Below are 20820 nucleotides of genomic sequence, written 5' to 3'. Positions count from 1 at the left end.
CCTTGAATTCTCCTTGACTTTTTAAAAAATTCTTTATTTCAAATACACGTGGACAGCTGTGGCACAGAAAGAACAGTGATGAAAGGCACAATCAACATCACCTATAATCAGGTTTTCAGTTTATAGCAGCAAGGTTTCAAACAAAGATCGGACTACCGATAAAAACTCAACAGGTACTCCAAGGATTACTGCAGATACTGCACAGTTGAGTAATGAGGACATTTAAGGGAAACATGGATCAAGTTTTTGAAGAAAAGCCTCTTGCAGAACCTGTCAGGTAAAGATTCCATAGGGAAGATCTCTCAAATGGCATCTTCTCTTTAAAAAAGGAAAAACTTCTCCAAAGGAAGAATTAAGGGCCACATTTAAATTTTTTTTAATTAAAAAAAAAAGGAACCACCGTGTTCTAAACAAATATCATTTTATATCCTTCTAAGGAAAAACTTATATACCCAAACAGAAAGTTATTTGCTGGCAGTGCATCTTACAGTACTGTTGCTATCAGCCACTTTTAAGGCTCAGAAAAAGTAATTTCCTCAAAAAGTGTTTTCACCAAATCTTGGCAAACACTGAGTTTTAAGGGAAAATGAAATGTAATCTCAACTCAATCAACTAAAGCATTAATTCTGGCATTGGCTACTTACAAGGGCCTAACTAGAAGGTGGTAATACTCAAGTGCCCCTTGCTAACAATCAAGGATATTAAAAACATTTCTTTGCAGAAAGCACCCATACTGTTTACACAAACTTTTTAAAAGCAGCATGTCCCCATTTAAATAACTCTTTTTCAAAAGAGGCACTATGCTAGGGCCTGGAGTTAAAAGATTAAAATGTTCATAATCCTTTGGGAGTAATTTACATTGAAATGTTTTTATTTACCTTTCTTGAAACAAGAAGCTAGAGAACTTTCTCATAGTGTGATCTAATATAACAAACATCCTTCCTTTGAAATGGACCAAAATATCACTGATATGTATTTGTGATAAAGTCCTACTTCTTAAGAGCACGAGTGCATTATTCTCTTGTAGCATAAATGGGCACATGCATGAATACAGTAAAAAAGCATTGGCTTATTGTAGCATTTATCAAATAAATTCAGTCATTTCAAGACCATTTTTTAAAAAGCAACAAATTAAAACCAACTTTTAAGGAAAATTGAGTGGATTTTTTGAATGGCATTTCTGGCCACATTATTAATAGTTATTCTCTTATTTTCTTTCTTTTATTTCTGTAAGTCTCACTATGTGAATCCAGAGGGTATGGCAATATTAGACAAGCACGAAAATAATCGATATAACAAAATTAAGAATACCGTTAGACATGTGAAGTAATTGATTATGGGTATTTCGAATAGTTTCCAATATACAAAATACACAAATTAGTACAACTGTTTTATACTGCATGATAAAGACAAATATAAAATAACCAAATATTAGTTCTTCCCTCCAAGTCCTTCCATATAGTCTGACCACTGCATGGTGAAAAGTAATTTTTACTACTCCAAATGTGGGTGTCCAATTTAAAATTCCAAAATGGGTTTAGACAATAATGGTTCAAATTCAGGAGTAGTCTTAATTAATGATTACTATACCTTCTAGAACTTAATCATATACTATCCTTTCCAGAAAGAAAGCTATCGTGTACTTTTTTACCTGTCACTAACACAAATTTGGGGATCCTGTAACTACACAATGGTTCCAACACTTAATTTGGATGTGCTAATAATTTTCCACCTGCAATCTCTGGTTACTGATCTCCCAATTAAGCCTATATAATGTTCATGGAAGAGAATGTACAGGATAAAGCTTTAGGGATATGACTGCTAGGTTATGATATATATTCACCTGTCTCTGAATATCCAACATGACAGCTTCCCTTTTTTGTCTCACTTCTATAATAGTCTTTCTTAAAACTGTGAATGACCAGTCTTTCCTAGAAACCTGGTAGATGTTGATATCAAACAGCTTGCTTTGTGAAAGCTACAGATTTTTAAATCCTCTAAAGCAGCCTTCAGAGTTTTGTTACTTTACAAAAAAAACCTAGTTCTTTCCAAAACAAAACACTGTGGAAAGCTTTTTTCCACTTTAAAACACATTTAATAATAATTTTCCAATAGCTTTCACCATTGGATAATTCTCAAATACAAATTATATATACATATATGTGGCCATGTGCTTTGACCTTGAGTTACCAGTGCAACTAAAATGTTATTACTGTTAGCACACTCCAAGTATCTAAATGTTTTCTGACACATGTGAAAACATTTTTCACAAAAGTTCTTGTTCTGAATATAAAACTAAATATACCATTACTCAACATAAACAAAAGTAGATTTGAGTCATGATAAACTTAGAAACATTCACCTATTCTTCACAATCCAGATATCTTCCCTTCAAGTTATCTCTTACTACAACACAGTTCTGCCTTTTACACTTTAAAACCTAACCTCACTCTGAAGAACTAAACTGTTTTACAAGGATCTTTGTGCCATGCTGAAGAGCCCTTAATATGTGAAGGCATTTGACCTGCACTAGAAATAGGAGAAACAGTGAACAAACCAACCAAAAAGTGTCTATTGAGCACCTTTATGCCTAGTGCTGTGCCCAGGCATCATGGGGTATGCAGGAACAAATCAGGAGAAAGGATTCGGGGCTGGGACCCATGATGTCATTAATATAGGGAGCCCAAAGTAAGAAAACTCCTACCCCTGCAGATCTGCACTTTCACTACCTAGAGTTTAAGGGATTAAGTAACTACTCCATGCTGCCTCTTATAGAAAGGAAGTGGGAGGAGAGGAACAGAGGTAGAAAAAGAGGAAGAGAAAGTGATTCATGAAAGAGAAAATGTGTAAGAAAGAAATAGATACTCTCCAAGAGCTGAAAATCTGGTAGAGAAGACATTTAACATGTCTGAAATGATGGCAGAACTTCTTAAATATACAAATATGTGGTACGGTATAACGTGTTCAGTAGAGGGAAGTAATTGATTGCTAAAGGCTTCAAGGAGAAGGAGGTGGGATCTGAGCTGTGATTTAACCAATAAGGATCTGAAGAAAGGGGATGGGGAAGACCACCAGGCTGACTGGAATTCATTTTAAAATGGCAAGGTGCAATAGCAACTATACATGCTTCACAATGCTCTTTTTTGAGTTCCCCAATCTTGTCACAAAGTAGTTAAATATAATTCAGCTGGTGGAGGCTGCATTTGAAGGGCTCTTGGCACTTAGAATGATTCTATTAACTACTGTAACAGCCAATTAAGAAGACTCCTAGTACACCAGAAAGGTCTAAAATTTTTTTCTTCCTTTTCAAATCATCTGCTTTAGGAATTTGACCAAACTGACTAAGAAATAACTAAACCCAAAGGCAAAGTTTAAATTGAACTTGGAAATTTAGCATCTTTTAAAAAAAAATTTTGGCAGGAAGTTATGAGCAAGAAAACCAACATGAAATGAATCAAAATATTTACATATTCCATCATCCTTAGACTTTTATCTTCTTTAATAAAAGGAAAAGCTTTACAAAGATAATTTCTGAAGCTGATTAAAAAACAAAAACCTATACGAAATGGTAATTTTGGAATTACATGTATATCAATTATGTAATTATGTTTCTTGGATGCTAGGGCTGTAACTTTAAAATGCAAATTAAATCAGTGGAGAAATACAATATGGCTGCAACAGTACCTTTCACTAAAAATCTCATATCATTTGTCTTTAAATTTGTAAATGCGATAACATTTCCTAGAAAAAAATTTGATACAAGTGTTACCAAAAAATTTGTCCAAACTTATAAAACATGAATGTATATATATCTAGGTAATATTTAATGAAAGGAATATTGAGCTGATTACAAAGATCAAAAATAAAATACAACTTGTTTCAATGCATAACAGGGAAACATTAAGCCTGTTATTTTATTTTTAACGTATCACATTTGTACGCCAAAATTTAGCAAACTGCTTTGTATATGGCCTTACCCTGTACACAGTACAGTGTTACAGCCCACATAGAAACTGATCTTCAAAACAAGGGGATTTAAGGAATGATGATGCCTTTGAAAATACACTATTTCAGATCCTTTAGGATACAAAAGTACTTCATTTAGGAAACCCATCTGGAATTATTTATACTGGCAGTACATTTGAAAAGACATTACCATTTGAAATGTTTTCATTGTCAAAAAAAAATACATAAAACTTAACAAAGCAAGGTGTAATCTGTTTTTAAAAAGTAATTCAGAGTTTATGCACCAAAATATTTACTCCTCAAATAATTTCAATAAATTAACTTAATGGTTTTCTGTATATTTATATTTATACATATATATCCCTGATAATCTATAAAAGGGGGTTTGCAATAGTAAAATAAATGAAATCCAAAAGTACCCCCTTCATAAAATGTATTTAACATTCCTCTTATATTGAAGGAATGTAGCAATATGTACACCTCTTACGTATTAGGAAAACACCAAAATAATACAAGATAATACAAACAAACACAATGTGACTGTAAAATGTACAAATGATGTTCAAATAAAGGACTCAGGCTTCATGTGAATATTATGGATGGGAGATTAGTTTTCTGAATTGATCTGACAAAAAGGCTTAATACAATCTTATCTACAGTAGATTTCACAAGAGGTAGTATTCAAGTGAAATACAAAAGAGAACAGAAACATGCTTCATTGTCTTGAATTTGTTCTAACATCTTTTTTTCCTTGAAGAACAATCTTACAGGGAATCAATTTCAGAGCTGAAAAGTCCCATTAAGATCGTTTGTCTGAAATGATCTTGACTTCCTAAGGGAACTTGGTCAGTTTGGAACCTTTTTAATATGAATCTGAAATAGAGAATTTTAAGTTAATTTGTAAAAGCAATAAATTCTAAATTCTTTTAAGCACAACTTTCAAATTCTTAAGGTAAAAGCAATTTGAAATCTTTTTGAAACGATGCAACCCTCCCACTGATTTTCACTAAGTTGAAGAAATATCTCACCTCATTAAGAACAGCCCAAACAGCAGAATTCTGTGTAATTGAGAGACGGAAGGCTGAAATGGGGTTTAGACTGGGGTCCACCATCCCTTCTGCCACACCACCTTCAAATTTTCCTTCAAAATAAAAAGTATCACCGGTGATTAGACCATGATGAACTGAAACACAAAATAGGACTGAAAATTTAATTGAATAGATGGGTATATTATCATGCCAACAAAATTAAGACTTAATAAATTTGCCTCTAACCTTTAAAATTCTAAATTGCCCAAGTATACAATGCTAATTTACCAGAATTTTGATTTTACATCTGCATTTTTTACTAGAAAGCAAAATCCCAAAACAAAATAAAAATGATAACCAATATAACATTCATAAATAACCATTAACCTATAGGTTTTTTAAGTGACTGAATCCTGATTATCTGTTATAAGTTTATAATGAAATTATTGCCCCAAAAGAAGTTAGAGTTTAAGGATAAATCCACATAATCAATAAACATTTTTAGGCACCTGCTATATCCTTGTTGGGAATAAAAATAAAAAGGTTTGACAGTATTTGCACTCAAGAAGTTTATGTAAGAAAGTGAGTTTTTACTAATTAAAAGTATACATTACCTATTCTGACATAACCATCTTCTAATTGATTATCTTTGGTTTCTTTGCTTATTTCCAACTCTTCACCCTAAAACAGAAATATTCATTATGAAAATAATTACTTATACAAAAGAAAGAGTACTCATTGCCATATTCTAGAAGTACATAAAGCTCCCCCATATTTGAAAAAAAAAAGGCTTCATTAAATAAATTTGATCTTTATGAGGCTTTTTAAAAAGTTAGCCCAAACCTTAAAAAAAAAAACAGCCCTTCAGATCTTATATAATTAATTTGGAACATAGAAACTTTAAAATTATAATACTTTTATAATGAACTAATAGATGGAAAAGGGTCAAGGCCCTCTATGAAGACAGCACCTGCCCACAGGGAGAGGCTAAGGGAGCAGTGGCCTAGGAGGTATATTTTTGTAAAGATCAGGAAGACCCAGGGCTGAGAAAAATGCTACCAGAGCTATGAAGAGGTAACTAGTGACCTTTGAGAGAGCGATTTCAGGCCACAAGAGGCTGAAAAGTGACAACTGTAAACAGTAGTGTAGTAGGCTCTGTGATAGCTTGGGAGAATAATAGAGACAAATTTTTGTTGATTTTTAGGAGAGATTCAACTTGATATGTTTGTTGGTACCAAGAGATTGAGCGAGGGATAGTATTGAGGGCAAAAGTATAAGGATTAGCCTTGGCAAGAAGGGCTATCTCATCATTTCAGCATAGAAGAAAGGAGGAAAAGATGGGTAATGGGGTGGAAAAGCAGAGATAAAAGGGAACTTAGAATGGCTGGTGTTGATCCTAGATGAGTAAAGCAGGAGGCATTTAAAACCCTAGGGAGTAGGATAAGCAGAGCAGTTGGTCAGAGATAGAACAAAAGGAATTTCATACATGAGCATGAGCCCAGCTGGGGTTAGATAACATGAATTTGTAATGGTCCCAGTTACATTGTGTGACTTTTCCCCAACAGTGTTCTGCTGAAGTTGAAAAGGTAAATGTTGGGAGTGACCCAAAACTAAGAATTAGCAGGGCATGAACAATGTAGGGATAAGAGAGATTCAAGGTCAGAGGGCAAAAATCTTACTGAATTAAACAAGTATTGGTTTAAGACTGTGGAGAGAGGAAAAAAGATTACAACAAATGTTATGGACTGGAAAAACAAGACGAGTAAAGAACCAGAGATTATGGTGAGGTCAAAGAACTGGTTTAAAAGGAATTAGAAAAAAGGACAAGTGGTAGGGCAGGAGACTGTGATCTGAGAGGCGAACCTCAAAGTTCAAAGTACTGGAGGTAGAACAATTTTAAGTGGTCGTAAAGGCAGAGGCCAGGGTGTTAGAAGGGCCACAAATGTGGATGATGGAGCCACAAATCATAAGGGAAAGGTCTCTGATATCAAAAGTGCCTGATATTGTTTGATGGTATGAACTTCAAAGGAGAAAGTGATAAATGACTAGCAAAGAGTGAGGGTCTGGAGGGCCAAATGGGAGAACCAGGAGAATGACCCAGTGTGCCACAGGTTTAAGAAAAGCATCAGCTGGCATGAAAAGGTGGGAGAAAAGAGATGTCCAGCGTTCTAAAAATGCTTCTACTATGAATGTCTCAGGTGGGAGCCTCCTTAGCTAACTCAGGAGGAAAAGCCAAGACGTATGTTGCTCTTTGCCCACCCAAGTCCCTGAGGTGAAGGAGGCTTCTGCTGAAAGTGTCTCACAAGTGGAACCCTTTCTGACTGCAGTAGGAGGGAGAAAGGGTGAGATCATAGGTTTATTATGTATAACAATCATTAAAACTATATGCAATTAATCTAGCACCAATAGGTGAATTAAACTAAAACAAAAAGGAAGATCCACTTTAATTTTATAGGAAGTTCTGGGATCCTTTCTTTTGAGCGAAACTTAGGCCCCTTCTCTTTCATAAATGAGGAAAACAGATCTACTCTATATTTTACAAGGTCAACAATGATCAACACTGAGATTTTCAATCAAAAGAAACAACTCGTTTTATCTTATGCCAACAGTCTCCTATGAATCAAATCTCTGCTATCTTTTTGTTTCTTAAGAAAGGCTGAGTGAAAAAAAAAAATCAAGTCATACCTTAAAAGGCAAAACTTCCACAGTTGTATTTATCAGTATATCTCCTGGATGTTCTGGATTGCCACTCTGGAACAAGTAGCTATTAAAAAAAATAAATGATGTTGCATATGATAATATTTTGGGATATACTAGTGATTATAAAAGGATAATAAATTAAGATTTTAGGAAAGAACTAAGCTGTATGTCAGGGATAACACTATACACAAGTGATAAACTGCAAACTGTATTTCAATTATTTCATAGATTCATAGATAAGACCTAAGGGCAACATTTTAATAATTCCTGTCATTGAAAAAGGAAATATTTACTGAGTAATATAAAAGCAAACTTGCAGATTTTATGTTAAATAACTTTCATAAGAGTAAAGCTTGGTGGGTTTAAGGGGTTTTGGAATAACTTCAAAAATATCCAAACAGGTATTAACAAGGGAAGTAAAGAAGCTGATGGCAGTAGCACTACCAACTCTTACTCAGCATGAATATTTCACTGCACCCAACACCTGGTTACAGCATTATCAAGGCTGATTTTATATAACTCAAGTAATGTTAGTACCAAATGAAGTAAAATGGAATTGAATTCATCTCTCCCAACAATTTTAAAAATTGTAGGCCACTATACTAAGTAAGCCCTGGAGCCTGTTAATTAGTTTTGTGTCTCCAATTTATCAAGTATATATTGTGTTTATAGATAACTGTTTGTGTGTTGTCTCTCCCATTATTCCATGAACTCCTTGAGAACAGGGACTGATTTGGGATTGTTTTGTTTTCTTTCCTCATATCCTTAGGGCTTTGCACAGTGTCTGGCATGTAGTTTAATACTATGGAATTTAATTTTAACCTTGATATTTGTCTTCACAGATATGTATATGTACTAGATGAAAACTAGTTTTAAAAACTTTAAGCTCTTAAGTGTTTTGCCCAGAAAAAAAAATATATACTTCTGATGAAGGTCAAATTACCTATTTTCCAAAATGTAAGAAATCAATCCTCTCCTTTTGACTTAGTTCTCTTTTTTGCTGCAGCAATATATGTCATTAATAAATTGATAATTTTCCAGACTAACTTTATTTTTTAAAATATTTTTTCTTTTTTAAAATTCTGAAAAATAACACCAAAACCATTGTCTTGAACTGCTACTTTTTCTAAATTTTCCTGCATTCCTCATCTATTTTATGTTTTCTTACTCTATCATGGTTTTAAAGATTCCACTGCCTGCCTCCAAGGGGTGTTATAAGAAAAATGCTTTATGTAAATATTATCTATCACCACATTACCAAATCAATTGTGCCAAAATTTTTCTTTCATCCAATACCCATGGAGAAAAAATACACAACTGAATGTAAATGACATGGAGCCAAAAGCTTCAAAACTAAAGAAGGCACAACTGGTGTTGATTTAAGTGCTAAATAACCTATCTTCGTAGAAATCTAGGGTGCCCCCCCCAAAAAAAATAAAATAAAATCTAGGGTGCATCCCCTGGTGTGAAGTTATGGAAGGACAAGGACAAGAGTCACACAGGATAGGAAGGCTTGGACCTGCATAGTTGAAGGTATTCATCACAGATTTCATTTGAGTACATACGATCTGAAAAGGAACACCCCAACAAGAAATTCCCTTCCATGAAAGAGAAAAGGTGACACTGCCAGTGATCAAACAATGAGGATAACTTAGGGGCCAATGATTTGACTAGCAGAGGGTCTAAGACAGGGCTGTCCAAAATGCGGCCCGCAGTGCAATTTATGCAGCCTGCCTACAAGCATAGAAATTTACATAAATGCTTTAGTAAATGAAGCCCAGCTACTGCAGCATTCTCACTAAAATGGCAAATCAAAATATATTGTCTATTGTTTCAATAAAAACCTAAAGTTGGACAGCCCTAAGAGAATAAGCTCCAAAACAATGACAGTAATTGTAAAACATTTTGATGACTAAGAAAATATTAAGTTGAATGTTGTATCATCAGTATACATGTTCTGCTGTGGACACTTAATAGCCTCTCTTCTAAAGCAGGTGTCACTTGATTCTATCACCCTATTCCACTCCAACCTCCAGGTTCCTTTCCCACCTTCCTCAAGAGCTGTGGTAGGAAGTAATTATTACTAACTCCATCAACTATCTACATACATACGCACACACGTATGTATATATACATATACATAGGCATACACAAGCCTTAGACTATGCTTTTAAGCTGACATCCCTGTTTCTCGGGAATTAATTTCCTCCTAGCTCCTACCATAACCCAATACTGAGAAAAGATAAACACACCCACTTCCCACAGTGCCTGTCTTGTAACTCTCCCTCAGAGATGCCCTATAAGTTTATGGGAAGAGGAATAAACCTCGAACTCAGGCTAGGGACACTGATCAAATATGAAGAGATCAATAAATTCCCTTTTTAGGAATAAGATTTTTTTTTCCAGTTCTCATAGGGATTGCAATCCTGTTAATTAATAATATCAAAATTTGTTGGATTGTGTACCAAACTGGCTGACTAGGAAAGCCACCTCTCCTCAGTGGCCTTGGAATCATTGTATGTGCAGAACACAGACCTAATATGGAGGCAGCACCAAGGTATTCCAACTCAGATGAGGGACTTCTTAGAGAGTCGTTGATTACTATTACAAATAATCTGAACTAACTGAAACTTCATGTTCCCATGAGACTATAAGAAGGGGCAATCAAGGAGAGTTAGTTTAGCATAGGACCAAGCCTTACATTTTGCTATGCACATTTTGTGTTGGTGAATCCTGAATCATATCTCAGAATTCAGAAAGCAGAAGCTCATGACTGATGATGCTGATTCAGATTGCCCTTTCAGGGCTAGCAGGATTGGATTATGGACCTTATGAGTTCCACTTAATCCTGTAGGTATATATATATATATATATATCAATAAAAACCTCTAACCTTGCAACATAAGTCTCTTGTGTGGCCAATTACAATAACTTGTAATGTGAACCCGAGCACTGACTGGCTGCTCCTCAGGCTAACACAGGGATGATCATAACCTTGACCTCATTGTCACCCAAAACTATTTATCTCCAAGATACTGAAGTTTGAAATTATTCTTTTTGATCACCATCTCCCATCCCTCCAATTCTCTCCTACTGTTTTATTCCTGAAACTGCTCTTCATACTCATCACACTCTTTGATCCCTCCTTATTCTTCTAGTCTACCGTTCCTCTTCTGGCTTCATTTGCCTTTCCTTCATAGTCTCAACCACATAATCAGCCATTTCAACAAGACGCTGTCATGCACCTCAGAACCCCTTAGATGCTTCTCCATCCATTGTTCCCACCTGAATGATCAATCTTATTGTCTTGCCTCCACACCTGCCTCCTCAGTAGCCCAATGCTGCTGAAGGAAGTCATGCTTGTAATCTAGCTTCCATACTTTTTAACACTTGCCCTTTTCCAACATCACTAATCACCACCAAAAATGAATGGCCTTTTTGTTTCAAGCTGCAATCTCCTTCAAACTACAGAGAATAAACAACTTTTGGACATTCTCGCTTCCACTGGTTTCTGTGGCAAGGTCTTTCCTTTCCTATTCTTCTACCTGTCTGACTAGTCCTGTCCCCTATAATGTTTCATTGTCCCACTCTTGTTCCTGAATTGGGAGTGAATAAGCTGAAGGCTTATTCCTTAGCCCCTCTTCTCTCTCAATATTCTACCTTGATGACTCCAATGGGTGGCCCAAAGGACCAGCAGAATCAACTGACTTTCTCTTTCCCCATCCCAATTTGCCAGCCCACATGCCAAAAGGTACCCCCACCTCTACTGCCCAGTTTCCATCAGGAACCAGATACCCACTCTTTCTGGACGCTAGCACCCCCGCCCCATCTCATTTAAGACAAACTGGACTACCAACTAACTGTTCCTTGATTTTGCCCTATACCCTTCTGCTTGAGAATAGGCCTTTCCCCATGTCTGGAACACATTCCCACGTTATGATTTTTTTTCAGCTCACATCACGATTTTTTTTTTTTCAGCCCACATCAATTATCACCTCCTCCTTGAAGTCTCACCTGAGTTCCCAGCTGAAACTGATTTCTCAGTTTGCAGATTTCTTAACCTAGACCTCTCCCCTTTAACTCTTAACATTCATGGGGGAGGAAAAAGCATTAAGTGCCAGCATTGTGCTAAGCACTTTACAAATTATTTTATTTGATTCCCAAAACAGCACTGGGAGATAGGTGCTATCATTAGCCTCATTTTTTCAGCTGAGGAAACTGAGGAAAACAGAGGTTAAGTGACTTGCCCAGGGTCACACAGCTAGTATCTAAGGAAGCATTTGAATTCGCATCTAGCTGACTCCAGGGTCCAGTGCTCTATCCACTCCACCATCTAGAAGCCACAATTCTATCTTGCATCATAATTCTTTACATATGGGTCATCCTTCCCATCACTGGTCCATAGGATGCTCAGGGACAGAGATAGGGCAGTTTTTCATCTCTGAGTCCCCAAGACACAACGCAACACCTTACACATAAGACCTTAACGGTTAATTGAACTTATTCAATTATTGTTTTTTCTTAGTATTTCTGTTTCTCTTTTGGAAAACAATGCAGACTAAAAAATACAAGGTAACTCTTCACATAACCAATGGTATCAAGTGAATGAGTTGCTATGTTGTACCAACCATTGAAGACAATGGGGATCAATATATAATTACAATCGAATATAATTATATGTTGCATATAATTGAAGAGTATATATTGCACTGAATATATGTCACAGAATAGTAGAAATGTAACAAATAGCTAAGATAGCAAGATGCATGAAAATAATTTAGGGAAAACTTAGTAAATACAATTTTACAAATGACAGTGAGTTAATCAATTAAGATAAATGAAGATGACCTTCCAACTAAAGCCTGTTCATTTTAGCATTACATATGTTTGGAATGCCATAACAAAACAAGAAGTTTGGAGTGTAAGATCAAATGGCAATAATTACTAACCTTTCCACATCAACTGGCTTATCAAATTTAAATAATATGTAGTCCCCAGCAATTGGGGTAACAGCCCAGAAGAAATCCTCTCCCATGTAAGTTTTTTCCAATGTGTGTCCTTGGTAGACCTTCAGAGAAGTAGATACTTCTGCAGGTGGGTTTACATGCATTGTGTGAAGTAATGGCTTCAGAAAATCTTTATCCTAATAATAAATTTTTAAGAGACATAGTATTACATGCAATCGTCTACTAAGAGGAAAAGAATGAACTCACATGCATACATATAATGAAATTTCACACACACACATATATAGTAAAATTAAACCACTCACTGTGAGTTTCTGAATTTTTCCTTCTAGTGACGAGTGCAAACCAACATGCTGGAAAAGGGAAGGCCTGAATCGAATTCGTAGATTTGATTTTTGCCTATCACAATGTTTCTCAAAAGAAAAAAAATTATGTTAGTATACTTGATAGTGTGAACTCTTACTCACCTGAATAATGGAAAGCCTTTTAGAATATCTAAAATAAAATCCAATAATTTACATAATTTCATGTTGAACATTTTTCTGAATATCAAAGTATACCTGGATTTGCTACTTACTTGGTAAATATGGCAATTTTCTGAAACAGATAATAACTTAACAAAAAGAGCAGGTTGAAAGCTTTTAATTCAAAATACATGATATTTTGTTTTTAATATTACTGTGATTATAAATATTATGATTACCTAAAGATTCACTTCAAAAACAATTCAAAATATCATTTTTGAAACAATAACAAAGAAGAATGTGAAAACCCAAAAAAGCAAGCTTTGAGTCATTATAGCAATTACTGACACATTACAGCCAATAAATGAACTTCAATCTGATAAAGAGAACTAAAAACCTCATGGTCACTGTCATTCACTTAGGTATGTAGAAACTATCACTGGCCAAAATTTCCAATATAGAGGTAAGACCAGGGTTGTTAACAGTGTTTTAAGCTGAACCATAGCCAAAGATGTTAAAATACTGACCAAGAAACTCTCATGGTGTTAGCAGGCATTGTTGTTATCCCATTAGGGAAGGAGTTCGTAAATTTTTTGTATGATGGACCCTTCTGACAGGCTAACAAAGTTTTTAAATGCAGAGAACAAAATACACAGGATTACGAGGGAAACTCATACTGAAAGTTTTAAAAACATTTTTTTTTTAAGCTCACAGATCTTAGTTTAAGAACTCCTGCACTAGGGAAATACAGCATAATTAACCTGATACTCCTTAACTGATAGTGACTGGAGAAATAGGATTTAGGACACAAATGGAAAAATAAGATAGAACTAAAGACCTCCTAAAGAGAAAGTATTCCTTGGCTAAGGGACTTCGTACACTCCTTTTCCTCTGTCATCCTCATTTTATACACTACCACTTCCACTACTACCCCTTAAACCCAGGTGATTTTTGTGTTAGACTATTATTTTCAAATTATCCAAATTACAAATAAGTTATTCGATAACTTATCCAAATTAGTTATTCAATAAGTATTTATTGCAAAACCTTATAATTAAAAGGAAATATGGGCTTTGGGGTACATTTTACATATATCATGGTTTCATGAGATTTCACATCCAATATATCTTGTGATTTATGGACAAGAAGAAGAGACACCTGAACTACGCAAAAAAGGAGAAGCAAGAGGGTGCAATTGATTAGACCATTTTTTCTTTAAAGATACCAGATGGACCCAGAACAATTACTTAGAGCACTCTATCTCAGTTTCTTTATGTATCACCAGTAGTATTGCTATCATCAAATAAATAGCACAGGCTGCTCCTGTCTCTGAGACTTCAATAAGTAGCAATAGCACATATTTTTTTCTCACTAGGATAATGGAAAAACCTGCTTGTGAAGCATCCACAGTTTAGAGTTAGGACTTAAAAAGTAGTGACAATTATAGAATTGTTGGCATGTGAAATGGCACGGTGCAGCGTAAAGAATACTGGACTAGAGGCAGCTAGGTGGCACAGTGAGGAGAGCACCAGCCCTGGAGTCTGGAGGACCTGAGTTCAAATATGGCCTCAGACACTTGACACAAGTACTAGCTGTGTGACCTCAGGCAAGTCACTTAACCCCAACTGTCCTGCCCCCCAAAAACAGCCCGAAAAAAAGAGAATACTCGACTGGGAATCTTCAGAAAACACAAGTTTTAGTCCTTTCTTCTCTATCAGCTGTTGTGACCTTGGATACCATCACTTAATCTCTCTCTCCCTCTCTCTCTGGCTTCGGTTTTCTAATCTGTAGAATGAGAGGAATTAGACTAGTGAACACTAAAGTTATTTCAAACCCTAATGTTGTATTGGTCTATATTTTTTTTAAAAAATTAATTGAAAACTGCAAAACTGAATTCCATCAGATTCCCCATCTATAGTATGTGTACCCCTAGGAGGTATAAGAAACTTGCTAAAGTGGTACAGGGAATATCTGGTAAATAACTATGTTATCCTATTAAAATTAAGTGATTTTTTTATTTCTTATATGCATAAACATGGTAAACTATGGAACTTACTTCCTTCCATATTGAATAGAGAGTATGAAATGGTTGATTGAAAGCCAAGGGGTATAAGGACCAAAAAAAAGTTGGGAACCGCTGTACCATGTACATCCTGTCCTTGGACCTGGTGATGTTGGAAAGGGAAAGGGAAAAAGAAAGAAATAAAAGGCCACACTGATACCTTAGGACCACTAGAGGGAAGTGTACAGAAAAGAAAAGGGCTTGGGCAAGTCAAGCAAATTTCCTGGATCCTTACTAAATGGCACAATTTAAAAAAAAAAAAAAACCTTTTCAAAAGCCCCTAAATGCAAATGCAGTTTTATCAACTTCAATTCCAATCTATACTGTGGGTTCAGACAGGGACTCCATTTAGTCTTTATTCATGAGCCTAAGTTTTCATATATCACATTTCTAAACCAGTGAAAAATCCTTAAATAAATACATTACAGAACAAGTGTTATTTTATAAGAAATTAACTTACTGCATCTTTTTCAGGATTGCAGACTTTCACCCAAAGTATATGGTCTAAAAGCCAATCAATAGGTTTCTCCTTGTAAAACATAAATATGAACTCTACAATCAAAGTGATATCTGATGCTTGAAACATTTTACCTAAAAAGATATTCCAAGTAAACAATAATAAGTTAATGAAATATAGAGCTTTGTTGTAGGATCTCTTAAAACAAGATCCCTTAAACCTTTTTGTCATGTCCCTTTGGCAGTCTGGTAAAGCCTAAGGCCCTCTAAACAGAAAAATGTTTTTAAATGTATAAAATAAAATACATAGGATTACGAAGGGATGGAAACAAGTATTTATTAAGTACCTCCTATGTGCCAGACTGTGCTGCCTTTGCAAATACTATTTCATCTGACAAAGGAAGTCAATTATATTTAAACAGTTACCAAAATAATTTTTAAAACAAATTTATAGATGCTAAGTTAAAAACTTTGGCCTCGAACTCAACTGCCAGAATTCATTTCATAGGGTCTGATTTGTGGTTTCTATTACCATTCTTATTCTACATATGAAGATGTTTGTCTTTTGGCATTTTGTAACTCCGAGTGCTAGCCTGCCTCACAGGGGAATGTAAATGAGTTGATATTACTTGCTAAAAATATACATACACTCATCTACACATTTATACATAGCTACTGCAGAGAAGGTGCTGACCAGCACTGGTGAAAGACGTTTCTGTACCTAGGGTTCTCCCTACCCATGGAATCACAGGTCCAATGCCTGTCTCCACTGTAATAATGAAAGGCCTTTCACTCTTTGTTAAGGGTTTTGTATTCAGGAAGTTGATTTTCTCTCCCCTATAGAATCCGAATTAGCTTTCGTATCTAGAATCACAAGGGAAAACTGACAAGTTCCTCCATTAGAAGCCTCCAATCCTTTCCTGACAGTAACCCAAAACTATCCTTTGGACATTACTGGTTACTACCCTGTATACCTATGTAGTTTTGTGTATTGCTTTCTTGTGTTTTCTCCCTTGTAAGCAGTTGAGAAGGTTATCAATTATAACTTTTTCAGTAAGTGTCCATATGGGTCCCAGTGGTCCCATAGCATCTGTGACAAGGGGTTATACCTCCACATATATCCCTCCCCCAACTCAGCCAACATTGAGCAAATGAGGAAACTGTATTGCCATATTCTCATGCCCCTCAACCAACAGCTGAACTCAAAGCTAAAGTGGAAAGAAGAGATAACACCTGGAATTCCCCCAAAAGAGGAAGCATCTATACCATATACTACAGATGACACTTTTCCTATACAAAAGGAAAAATCATCTTAGAGGAACTGCAACACCATCACCCCAATCTGAATGCCAATGGATGACTGCTTCCGCCACCTATCTCCAGCCAAGAAGTCCTTTTTAAAAATCTACTTCAAAGAATTAATTCTGGTTCATGAGCACTGGTGACCTTTCCCAGTCTCTGGATTACACCTTAATAACTCATTTGCCACCAAAATTGGGGATTTCTATAAAGCAGAAGAAATGTTTAAGTCTTCTCATTTTAAAGAGATCCTAAAACTCAAAGACAGCCCTAATTCAAATTATTATAAGAAGTTGTTCTGATTTAGGTTTGAACAACTAAAATTAGTGGTAACTCTATGTTTTCTAGTACAAAGTTATAATCTACATTTCTACATTTGTATTATCTTCCTTGGTTTTGTGAGAGGAAACTGTATGAACTAAATAATGATCTCAGCTAAAACCAAGCAAACATCTCAAGTACTAAGCTTTATTTCAGCGCCGTGCCCACACAGCAAAGCCTGCTGTGGTGATAGAGCACAAAAGACACAGCAAAGCTGATAACATTCTTCTGATCATACAGAGATGTGCCACATGTAATTATTCCTCCATTCCATAATACTTATTATATAGAACCTTAAGGGTGCGAAATCCTTTACGTACATTATCTCATTTGATCCTTAGAATAGTTCTATGAGGTATATACTATTATTAAGCCTTTTTTGACTCTCACAAAACTCTCATGAGGTACATGCTATTATTATTCCCAATTTACAGATAAGAAACTAAGGCTCAGAGAGGTTAACTACTAGCCCAGTGTCTCCAAGAGAGTGATTGAAATGAGGTCTGATATCATATCTTCTTGCCTCCAAATCCAGATTTCTATCTACTAAACCACACTGTCTCCCTAGCACCTAGCACAAAGTTTTGGGGTTAATGAATACGTATTTAATTGAACTCTATTGCCACAATGATGGAACATAAATGGTTTAAGTAAAAAATCAAATTTTAGAACTGTATAACTGCAAAACGCAAGCTGGGTTTGGCTCATGTTTCTATCTCCATAAATGGGGAGGCGTTTTAGAAACTTCACACTATTTCAGGTTTCTTTTACAATTTTAAAGCATTTCAGTACTGAATGAATACCAAGGGGCAGAAAGAGACTCTTATTTTAAAATGCTTTAAGAACTGAAAATTATAGTTTTTCTAAATTTTATATTTAAATTTTTGTCTCAACATTTCAGTTTTTTTAACCTGTCTTCTTAATTGCCTTAGTGCAAGAATGTCATAAACCAGGGATTTCCATTCATTCAGCTGAAGAAATAATGTTCCAAAAACATTTTTTTTTAAAATGTGTACTGCAAGCACCACAAATGGTCATAGTGGATAGAGCAATTTACTGGGCATCAGGAAGAACTGGGCTCAAAACTTGACTCAGAAACTTACTGGGTGAACCTGGGAAGTTACTTAAACTCTGAGACTCAGTTTTCTCATCTGTAAAATGAAAGGGCTGGATTTTATGTCCTCTAAGATCTGTTACTAGTCTGAGTATATGATCTTACAATCTTGTGGGACTCTTCAACATTGTTTTTCTTATTTGAGACCTTGTCAGAGAAGCACAATTGTAAAAGGATTCTTTAATTCAATTATGCCATTACTTTTCTGTCTTTAACACTCTACACACTATGCAATTTTCCTTACACATGAAAAATAAATTTATTTTCCCATGTTCAACAAAAGATGAGCTTTAAGGTACAGTTACAATTAAATATTCTGAGAAAAATAACATTGTTTGAAAAATTAATAAACTTCTATTTTTCTCACCAATGAATCCAAGCTGGGAAAACTCCAAAATCATCCAGTCTTCAGAGGAGACCTGAAGTGCAAAATTCTTTATCGTACTGAAGTAATTCTGCTTAACAACAATATCATCTTCAAGCTAGGAAAAATGGAATAATTATGTTAACAATAAGAAAGAGTGGCCTGGAATTCAATTTAGTAACTATCAAAGAAATGTTTGGTTTAAAAATATAAAGCCAATATGAAAATGAGAATAATTTAAAATAAAATAAGAAAAAATGGAACACATCATGATACCTCCATCCATGTCTCCATCACATAAAAATAATGGAATAATAATGAATTATTACTTGGTGGGGGAGCTTTTGAGGGAGGTGGCAACTTTTCCCAGTGTTTTCACATAAAGAAGCTTTTAAACCAGCCTTTCAAAAACAGTTTCTTCATTCAGAAATTAAATTGTCCAAAGATTTCATAGCAGATGAAACACTTCAATTCCTTAATTTCATTCTGGGAGATCCAGAAAAGCCTACCAATTCACAATTTTATTTTATTATTCAGGCAACCTTTAATCAAAACACAGAAGAAAGTAGTATGTTGTTCCACAAGGTGGCAGCAAGAGCTAACAGGATTGTTATCAATGTTTTTTTGTTTTTTGTCACCTTTGACCCAAAGGAAGAGAGAAAAGTAATTGTCTTATCTTTTCTCACAAGGCTAGAACTGCTAATATAGTTTTTTGGTATTTTAACTTCACTTAAATGGCAGTGCCTCTCTTCCATCCTCTTTCAATCTCAATTTTCTTAATTTTCTATCTTTCTTTTTACTCTCCCTTTCTTGCAAGTATTGTGAAATTCCATTAACTTATATAAGCCTTCAATCTCTTGGAGAGAAAGCACTACAGAAATTGAAATATAAGTAAATGAGCCTTCTTAACCTTTAAGAGGAAATTCTCTACTCAAGTCTAAAAAGCTTCCAAACACCTATAATCATTATAACCCAAATACTTGCACACTGTCAGTAGGATAAAGTGTAAGGTCCAGACACAATAATATTTGGGTAATGCTAAAATAAAATGTCTTATTGAAAATGTGAAACAAATTCTTTGAGCTCTTCAGGGAAAAGCTATCTTTAAATTTTTTTTTTGTTTAAATTTTTATTTTTATGTAGGGAAAAATCAAATATACATTTAACCCAATTTGGTTGCAAGTTCCTTAGCTTTTGCCTTTTCCAGCTTGGCAATACGAGCCACCGATTTTGGACCCAGAACATTGCCACCCCAGTGACGACGGATCTCATCATATCTGTCATTGTAATTGGTTTTGATGGCTTCTACCAGCTTAGCCAGGGCTCCCTTATCTTCAGGATTAACCTGTGTGAAGGCAATGCTTGTGCAGGTCTTTCTGTGAACTAAGCGACCCAGTCTGGCTTTACCTTTGATAATACAATAAGGAACCCCCATTTTTTGGCACAAGGCAGGTAGGAAGACCACTAGCTCAATGGGGTCCACGTCATGTGCAATCACTACCAACTGTGCTTTCTTGTTTTCTACCAGGGTAGTAACAGTGTTAACACCTGCTCTCAGGACAGGTGGTCTCTTAGTGGGGACATCTCCTTTGCCTGCAGCCTTTTGTTCAGCCCAAGCCAGAAGCCTTTGCTTCTTATCTTGCTTTGTCTCAGGTCTATACTTATGAGCCAGTTTCAGCAGCTGAGTAGCTGTCTGACGATCCAAAGCCTGGGTGAACTGGTTAATTGCCGGTGGAACTTTCAAACGCTTATAAAGGATAGACCTTTGACGCTGCAGTCTGATGTACCGAGGCCATTTGACAAAACGAGTAAGGTCCCTTTTGGGCTGGATGTCCTGACCAATGCCAAAGTTCTTGGGCCGCTTCTCAAACAAAGGATTGACCACTTTCTTGGCCTCCTGCTTCTTTACTACAGCAGGGGCCGGAGCCACCTTCTTCCCCTTGGCCTTCTTCCCTTTTGGCATCTTGGCCGGCTGAACGAGAAAGCGCTATCTTTAAATTTTAAGTATTTTATTATTACATATGTATTACAGTCCATTATACATTATTATAATGACTGAAAGAATTCTACAGTCTGTAA

General features: G+C 35.6%; 2 protein-coding genes across 2 annotated transcripts in view; both read right to left on the bottom strand.

Annotated features, from left to right (window-relative positions):
• Positions 1 to 13: 13 nt before the first annotated feature.
• Positions 14 to 20820, bottom strand: part of MGAT4A (alpha-1,3-mannosyl-glycoprotein 4-beta-N-acetylglucosaminyltransferase A) — a 160696-nt gene continuing 139889 nt past the window's right edge. Inside the window, exons 9-16 of the mRNA XM_036744628.1 lie at positions 18745 to 18859; positions 15648 to 15778; positions 12967 to 13074; positions 12644 to 12837; positions 7680 to 7758; positions 5609 to 5675; positions 4995 to 5107; positions 14 to 4839 (exon numbers count right to left, since the gene is read on the bottom strand). Of these exons, the coding sequence (XP_036600523.1) occupies positions 4813 to 4839; positions 4995 to 5107; positions 5609 to 5675; positions 7680 to 7758; positions 12644 to 12837; positions 12967 to 13074; positions 15648 to 15778; positions 18745 to 18859 (834 nt within the window). The 3' untranslated portion in view covers positions 14 to 4812. The remainder of the gene's footprint in view (positions 4840 to 4994; positions 5108 to 5608; positions 5676 to 7679; positions 7759 to 12643; positions 12838 to 12966; positions 13075 to 15647; positions 15779 to 18744; positions 18860 to 20820) is intronic.
• LOC118837640 (60S ribosomal protein L7a-like) lies at positions 19874 to 20724 on the bottom strand. Its single transcript, XM_036744629.1, has one exon. It carries the CDS (start codon positions 20702 to 20704, stop codon positions 19904 to 19906), a length of 801 nt encoding a protein of 266 aa, XP_036600524.1. The 5' UTR covers positions 20705 to 20724; the 3' UTR covers positions 19874 to 19903.

Source organism: Trichosurus vulpecula, chromosome 2, assembly GCF_011100635.1.
Source record: "Trichosurus vulpecula isolate mTriVul1 chromosome 2, mTriVul1.pri, whole genome shotgun sequence".
Classification (NCBI taxonomy): Eukaryota; Metazoa; Chordata; class Mammalia; order Diprotodontia; family Phalangeridae; genus Trichosurus; species Trichosurus vulpecula.
The sequence above is the reverse complement of the archived record's forward strand: the minus strand, read 5'-3'. Positions and strand labels throughout refer to the sequence as shown.